Source organism: Rattus rattus, chromosome 1 (assembly GCF_011064425.1).
Source record: "Rattus rattus isolate New Zealand chromosome 1, Rrattus_CSIRO_v1, whole genome shotgun sequence".
Lineage (NCBI taxonomy): Eukaryota > Metazoa > Chordata > Mammalia > Rodentia > Muridae > Rattus > Rattus rattus.
In genome coordinates this window covers 172,566,651-172,575,263 of record NC_046154.1, presented here as the reverse complement: position 1 = coordinate 172,575,263, position 8,613 = coordinate 172,566,651, and the positions used below count along the sequence as shown (strand labels likewise).

Genomic DNA, 8,613 nt, shown 5'->3' with positions numbered 1-8,613 from the left:
AATGAAGTTTCCACTGTTTCTGAGGTGAGAATGTACTGGCCGGGTGCCATGCAGGCTGGGCAAGCAAATATGTTTGAGAGAAAGAAAGAAAGAAAGAAACTGGCACACAGGAGACCACAGGAATGATTTCCTGATATGAGTGCCTTCTGACACTGACAGTTCCTTGTATTTCTCCTTTTTCTCCCTTCTCTGACTCCCACCAGCAAAGGTTGGTCTGGCCACCTCCTTTAGGCCTTCCTGATGACCTAGTAATATTGCACTTGCTTGGTACAGTAGTTACCACAGTATGTCCTCAACTAGAGGGGAAAGTCCTTTCATACCAGACCGCATTGACCAGGTGGGTCATTACCCTGGGTCATCCCACACACTGTGCTAGGTGACATGATACTCATATAGTCGTCAAAAACCTGACTGGATGTAACGTGTGTGTGTGTGTGTGTGTGTGTTTGTGTGTATGTGTTTGTGTGTGTGTTTGTGTGTGTGTTTGTGTGTGTATGTGTGTGTGTGTGTATGTGTGTGTATGTGTGTGTGTGTGTGTGTGTGTGTGTATGTGTGTATGTGTTTGTGTGTGTGTGTGTTTGTGTGTGTGTAAGGGAGAGTGTGGGGGAGTGTTTCAGAGATGGTTCTGCAGTTGAGAATGCTCACGGCTCTTCCAAGAACAACTGTCTGTAAGGAGATCTAATACACTCCTCTGGCCTTCACAAGCACCAGGTGTGGCATGTGGTGGGCAGACAAAACACCTAGCATGCAAAATAAAAAATATAATGAACATCATTTTTAAAAGAAAGGGGAAGTCAGGCCTGGTGGTACAAGCTCATTATCCAGTTGCTTGTGAAACTGAGACAGGAGGATCATGAGTTCAAGGCCTGCTTAGCCTACAGATGTTCAAGACCAATCTGGTCTTGGTAGCTAGTTCCTGTCCTGGTCAGATCAACATACCTTAGAAGGATCAGCATACCTTATATCCTTTCATGGGTCAACCCACACACTGTGCTAGGTGACATGATACTCATACAGTCGTCAAAAACCTGACTGGATGTAACGTGTGTGTGTGTGTGTGTGTGTGTGTGTGTGTGTGTGTGTGTGTGTGTGTGTGTGTATGTGTTGTCTAAGATACTAGACTCTGAGACCTCTCTCTGAAATTTGTCTATGAAGTGAAGAGTTTCCACCATTCTGTGGTTTTATCTTCTACCCGAGCTTCTCCTGTTGTGCATAGCAGAGGACTTAATTGCCTTGTTCTCACACATCTTAATGCCCATCTGCACCAAACCAGTGCCCTAGCTCATTCCTCTCTTATGTAAAATCTCAAAGTGAAAAACTAAAAAGGACAATTGGGGATATACAGCTCAGTGGTAGAGCACTTGCCTGCATGTATGAGACCTTAAATTCAATCCCAAGGGAGAGAAGGAGGAAAGGAGAGAGAGAGACGGGGAGGGAGGGTGGGAAAGAAAGAGGGAAGGAAAGAAAAGGGAAGGGCAAAGCAGCTTTTTTAGCTCACCATTGGAAATTCAGAAGCAGGGCAAGTCCCCTTTGGTATCAACAACTCAGCCTCATGATGACCCAGATCCCTTCCTGCCTCTGCTTGACCACCCAGCATTGCCCTGGGTCTGGCTGTCAGTCAACAGACCCAGCTCTGTGTGTCCTCCTTGACCACCCAGCATTGCCCTGGGTCTGGCTGTCAGTCAACAGACCCAGCTCTGTGTGTCCTCCTTGACCACCCAGCATTGCCCTGGGTCTGGCTTCAGTCAACAGACCCAGCTCTGTGTGTCCTCACTCAGGTCAAGCAGGAGAGGAAGATGGCTTCCTTCCCTAGCTCTCAGGAGACAAAATGCTTTCTCGGAAGCTGCCGATACATTTCTTCAAGTCATTAGCTTTGTTGCTACCCCAGGCCTTTCTTGAACTAAGCAGGTAGCAGAAAGTGCAGCGCCATCTCCACTAATGTCTGTACTAAGCAGGTCCACCCCTAAGCCCAGTGGATGCTCTCTACTCATTTGTTTTCAATGTTCATGTCTAATATACTAGTACCTTTAACAAAAGTAATCAAAAAGGGTAAAATGACCAATTGCTTATTTTTGTTGTTTTTTTTAAAATGTTTTGATCAGTTGTTTATGACAGTGGTTCTCAACCTCCCCTAATGATACACAACCCTTTAATCCAGTTCCTCACGTTGTTTGTGGTGAGCCCCTACCCGTAAAATTATCTTTATTGCTACTTCATTGCTGTAATGTTGCTACCCTTTTGACTTGTGATTATGTGTGTTTTCCAATGGTTTTAGGCCGGCCCTTAGAAAAGGGGTCATGACCCACAGGTTAAAGAACCACCAGTTTGTGTGGGCGCACCTAGGAGGCGCGCAAGGCCCTAGGTTGATCCCCAGCTCCAAAAAAAAAAAAAAAAAAAAAAAAAAGAACCAAAAAAAAAAAAAAAAAAAAAGAACCACCAGTTTATGCCACCATAAAGTCTCATAAAAATATTATAATGGCCAGACCCAAAAGTAAAACACGCGTATAATATAAGATGGAGAGTATCTCCTTTAACGTATTTATTGGGTTTTATGCATCGGGTAGATTATTTAATGATGGTGACAGGTCTCAGTCTCCGGCTTGCCACATGGCTTCTTTGGTCACTAGGAATCAGCAAATGTACCAACAGAAGTTTTGGAGGACCTCATACTTATCGAGGACTCACCTTCTCCTGCTGCCCTAAGTGAAGAAGCAGAAGCAAGCACCTTGGGGAAGGAACCCTGGCATAGAAGCCCATGCTCCACCACAGCAGCGAACAGCAGTGGCCTCAGCCCATGGTCTAAGACCTGTTATCCTTTTCTGACTGGATTTTTCCAGGAACTCAGAAAAAGCTTTCTCTAAAGGGATAGAGATGCGTCTTAGTGAGCATCACTTGACAACCTGACACATCCCAGAGTCAACTGGGACACGTCAACTGTGGGACTAAGGAGATCAGATTGGCCTGTGGCCATGTTTGGGAAGGATTATCTTCACTGATAAATGGTGTGGGAAGGCCACACCCGCTATGGGTGGCATCATCTCTAGGCAGATGGGCCTGGGCTGTATAAGAAAATTAGAGGGTGACCCAGTCAACAGCTGGGAAGCAAAGTTTCTACAGATTGCTGCCTTGACTGCCCGCCGAGATGGACGGTCCATGGGAATGTTAGCTGAGAGAACCCCTTTCCTCTATTCCTGCTTTTGCTGGAATTTCTTCTCAGAGCAGCAGAAAAGCAAATGCGAGGTGTTAAAATAAATACAAACAGGAGGTAGGAGTGGGAGCTCAGTGTCAGAGAGCATGGGCTCAACACACACACAATTCCCTAGGTTCAATTCTCCTCAAATCGAAGAACCCAACGATAACAAGGCATTGACACAGTTTGCCCCCTCTGACCATAGACTCTTGAACTAACAGAGCTATGTACAAAACTGACAGGTGGAATCTTTCAAAGGAAGGCAGGGCTGGACAAGGGGCCAGCACTTCCAAAACAGGAATGGGAGCAGCCATCTGCTGGTGTCACTGCCTGCTTGGGTACAAGAATACATAAGGGGTGTGTGTGTGTGTGTGTGTGTGTGTGTGTGTGTGTGTGTGTGTGTGTGTGTGCACGCGCGTGCGCATGCACGCAGCATGTGTGCATATGTGTGTTTACATTCAGTAGAAATAAACATCAAGAATAGCCCGCAGAGGGGTTGGGGATTTAGCTCAGTGGTAGAGCGCTTGCCTAGCAACCGCAAGGCCCTGGGTTCGGTCCCCAGCTCCGGGAAAAAAAAAAAAAAAAAAAAAGAATAGCCCGAAGTTAAGCCTGTTCCTGGGGAGTGCATCTTGGGCCCCTGTAGTCTGTGACCAGCTAGGGGGGCTGGCAAGTGTGTTGCTAACCAGCTGTGGTCTTTCCAGCCAGGCTTTCAGATTCGTGCCCAGGCAGTGTTTTGCACATGTTTACAATGATGAGTGCATCGATCTTAGCCTTGGGATGCCAAAGGAGTCATGGAACCCTTCTGACCAATTACACAAAGCCTCCCCAGAAGGCTCTTTATCTGCTTGGGGGAGAAACAGAGATTGGGCAATATATTCAAGGGCGCAGTCTAACCTGTGTCAACAAAGCTCATTTTAATGATTACCTATTGCAGGCAGTGGCTTGGCCACCACCCCCACCCCCAAATGCCTCATCTGTGCAATGGGAGACCGCTTAGTCAAGTTCCTAAGAATACGTGAGCCAAGAACTAAACTATGGAAAATGACAGGACTAACTTCAGACTTTGACCTGAGCACATCACCATGCATTTAGGAGATATGTATAGTGATCTGAGAAATACAAAAGGCATGCCTGTGACAAGGACAGTCATTATATTCGGCCCCAAATGCCTTTTCATTCTTGAAGGGGTGGCTTCAGCAGCCCCTGTAATTAACAGGACACGGATAACCTCTGTAGGTAATGGTTTCAGGTCTGCTTAATATTCTCTCTCCCCTCTTCTCTCCTGTGTGTGTGTGTGTGTGTGTGTGTGTGTGTGTGACAGATAAATAGTAAATAAAGTGTCTGTGTGACAGATAGACAGTCTGTGTGACAAATAGATAGATAGGTAGTAGATAGATAGATAGATAGATAGATAGATAGATAGATAGATAGTCTGTGTGACAGACAGACAGATGATGTGTATGTGTGCAGGTGCACTTGCTGATGCAAGCACATGTAGAGCCAGAGGTAGATGTTAAAATGTCTTCTATCAATGCCCACATCATTTTTTTTGTTTGAACCTGAACCTGGAACTCACCATTGTGCTAGACTGCCTGAGCAGTGAGCCCCCCAGGAGCTGTGTCCCAGCACAGGGGCTCAGGTGCCCCCCACCACACCCGGCCTTTTTACCATGACGCTGGAGATCTGAACTCAGTTTGAATCCGCATGTTTATGCACCCCCCCTGAACCAGCTCCTCTTGCTCGAGACTCTTTTCTGTGACTTAGGAACAAATTCTGACTTGAAACGTGTCTGTCAGATTATGGTGTAGTACAAACAGCCAGGTACAGCCTCCCAAGACAATTTTTTTCTTTTAAAAATGCACAAAAATTCTAATGCCTTTTAAAACAAGAATGTTCTGAATTGATTTTCCTAAGACCAAGAGTATAGGTAAACCTATGGAATTGTGGCTGTTTTTAAGAGCAAGTAGCCTGTTTATATTATCAAGAAAGGAAACTCAGTGACCAGAAGGCACCCAGTTCTCCTCAAACCATGGCAACAGCAAGAAAACAAGAAGAGGGCTCTGGGTTCAATGACTGTATTGCTGCCATGATTTAACCAGAGTTTGTTTGAAAAGAGATGAGTTCTATACATCACGGGCGGTTCCTGGGACTCTCCGTCACCACACCAGTGATGTGCCCAGATCCGACACATGTGCCTGTTCTTGAGGAAGCCTGTTAAAGATCGTCAGACTCTGGGATTGTGGCTGAATTCTTCCTCAGAGATTCTAGTGAAAACGCTGTTGGAGAAAGCGGTCTGGATTCCGGAATGTGCTCCATTCTGTATTTCTCGATGTACGGGGCAGCCACCTCCCAAACCTAAGAGGCAAGCAAGGAACAAAGTCGAAATATAGACGAGATGTTTTCTGCAAGCTGTGATGAAACATGAGCTTTGTCCCAAATCAAAGCACCCTCTGTGCCTGGTCAAACACATAATTGCAGCTTTCTTGCTTGTTTTTGGAACCATTTGACACAGAATCTCTGTCAATTAGATGCTGGATACATTAAAGGGTTTTAGGATACAGAGTCTAAAAATGTGCTCACTTTCTTTTTTCAAAGGTTTTTAAGCTCCTTCCTCCTCCAGAGCAAAACAAGCAAACACACACACACACGCACGCACGCACGCACGCACGCACACACACACACACACACACACACACACACACACACCACCAGAGTCTTGGCAGCTCAGAGGGAAATGTCAGCTGCTCACTCGAGGCAGGGTATGGTAGATAACACAGTGCAAGACTTGGAAGCCAAAAGGTGGGGCCGTGAATTCCTCCACAGCTGTGTTTCTATGGCCACAAATATGCAAGTATTCAAATATGGCCTGTGTCCCAGCCTATCAGAATCGGGTTCCACCCTTCAGCTGAGAAGCATGGTATAGAAGCTGAGTTTGCATATGATGATAAGAAAGTCACACGCATTGTCAAGTTTTCCTCTTCATCTGCCAACCTATTTTCTCAAAGCCCCATTTTTTTGGTTTATAGGTTCCTCCCCCCTCCGACCCCACCCACCAGTGTTCTCTGACAGGGCAGGGATCTTTCCTGCTCTATGACCTTACAAAATATATCCTCAGCTAGTGGGATGGGCTCCTGCATGAATCCTAACACCCTTGCTTCTGGAATACAATGAAGGAAATGATTGCTGTGAACTTGAGGACAGCCTGGGCAGCTCAGTGAGTTCTAAGGCAGCCCAAGCTACATAGCATGAGATTCGGTCTAAAACACACACACACACACACACACACACACACACACACACACACACACACACGTATGTATTCTTTTCAAGCTAGTCCCTCACATGCCTTTGTACTGGTGGCAGAGAAGTGTCCCCTCAAAGAATGTGGGGTTTACTTCAAAATAAGAGATGTGACACTTACAGGGGAAGTTGTTTCTCGGAGCAGAGTTATAGTTCTAAAGAAAATCAAGTGATTCTAGGGAACGGGACACTAATGATTCAAAGGGTTTAAAGCATTAATGTGTGTGTGTGTGTGTGTGTGTGTGTGTGTGTGTGTGTGAAAGGTATATGTATTAAATATATGTTAAGTATACACTTTATATAGTAGACATATGTAAGCACACATGCAATGTTTACATATGGATTAATATGTATAGGGTGTGTGTGTGTGTGTGTGTGTGTGTGTGTGTGTCTGTATCTGTGCGTCTGTGTATTTTAAAAGATGGCTTAGCCTTTTAGGCATTTGTAGCAGTTGCCTAAGTCCATGGTCAATATAACCAAAGGAGATAACCAATAAAGAAAACTGTATTTTGCCTAGCCAGGCAGGTACAGGGACACAGTAGCACCCTGGCACTTCACAGCTCTTCCTTGGGTGGTGCCAGCTATGCTAACATCAGCAGAAGAAAGTATTTTAGCACAGCAGAGGCGGTGTTAATGAACCACGGCCCTCATACTGTTTGCACACTCCATTTAAAACCCACGTCCACGTCAAAATCCTCCCATAGTCAGTATTTGGGTCCTATCTGGTCCTTTGAGGGAACTCTCAAATGTCTTTTAGTCACCTTACAAATCACCTTCTCTTCCTAGGAACAGCCAGGAGAGAATGGCTGAGACAGAGTCTCTCTCCACACCCAGCTTCCACTTCACTTCCTCCCATGCCTCCACCCCGCCCCCAACCCCCACCCCAGCCCCACCCTCGCCACGGCCCCACCCCTCGCACCCCATCCCCCCGCCCTCCCCTCCCCTCCTCCCCGCTCTAAAGTTCTCAACTTGCCTTCTGGTCAAGAAGCAACCTGTGTGCTGCCTCGATGTCCGGGGCCATGAAGCGATCTTTGATCCAGGGCCTACAGAGAGAGCAGATCTCGGCATCAGCCACAATCTTGTGTCCGCAGACACCCACTGTTCAGAAGTGAGGCAGGTCCCAGAGACCCGCTGGCTTTACCTTACTACGGAGCGCACCAGGTCGTACACCTTCTCCAGCGGAGTGGTTGTTTTCAGGGGGCGCAGAAACTCTATGCCCTGGCAGGCCGCGAGAAGCTCAATGGCCAGCACTAAAACCAATAGGGAGAAAATAGCCGGTTAAAATCTGGCTTCATCCTCGCGGGGCTGAAACTACCTATAGGTGCAACTCTCAAGAGCCGACTACACGGACAGTTGGTTTTCTGTGTATTGATAGATTGAAATAGCCTTATTGTTTAGCTTTTCGCTTTTTATTGCGGTTTTTATTTTGAGACAGGATCTCAAGTACCTCAGGCTAGCCTCTAACTTATTTTGTAGCCAACGATGGTCTTTAATTCACCACCCTCCTGCCTTCATCTCTTAGTGCTGGCATTACGCGCATGCGCTGTGCTGTTGCGCGGTGCTGGGCTTGAACCCAGGGCCTGTACATGCTAGGAGGCGGGCACTTTACTAACGGTGCAACATTCGTCTCCAGCCCTTTAAACCTCTTCCTATCCTCCTGGTTGTATCTTCATTGAGGAGCTGGAGAATCGAAGCATTTAGCAGGATAGATAACAAACCTTCCTAATCCACCAGTTTCCCTACTCACCTAGGTTTGTCGGTCACGTGTGTCATGGAGATGGGAAGGGGCATCTACAAGAGTTCGATCCCTACCTGGACCCCAAGTTTTACTAAATAAAGATGTGACTTTTCATCTAGGTCCACAGTGGGTTATTTGTCCTCTCTCCCTCGTCACCTTTCTGTACTCACCCGAATTAGTAATGTGCTTCAAAAACCGAAAGTCAAGAAGTCAGGTAATTTTAACACTGGGCTAACCACTGTGAACTGAAGTTCTCAGGTGGGGAGGGGGGTGTTGGAATGGTGAGGATGGGGGTGGGTGGGGGGTGGAGGGAAGCCATATTTGTGTTAAAGATTCTCCGAAGCTAATGAACCGATTAGACTTTGTGGTTATCGAGGATTGAAAT

General features: G+C 46.5%; 1 protein-coding gene across 1 annotated transcript in view; it reads right to left on the bottom strand.

Moving 5' to 3' along the window:
* Positions 1–5,249: 5,249 nt before the first annotated feature.
* Positions 5,250–8,613, bottom strand: part of Hal (histidine ammonia-lyase) — a 30,609-nt gene continuing 27,245 nt past the window's right edge. Inside the window, exons 18-20 of the mRNA XM_032890773.1 lie at positions 7,632–7,740; positions 7,464–7,533; positions 5,250–5,545 (exon numbers count right to left, since the gene is read on the bottom strand). Of these exons, the coding sequence (XP_032746664.1) occupies positions 5,405–5,545; positions 7,464–7,533; positions 7,632–7,740 (320 nt within the window). The 3' untranslated portion in view covers positions 5,250–5,404. The remainder of the gene's footprint in view (positions 5,546–7,463; positions 7,534–7,631; positions 7,741–8,613) is intronic.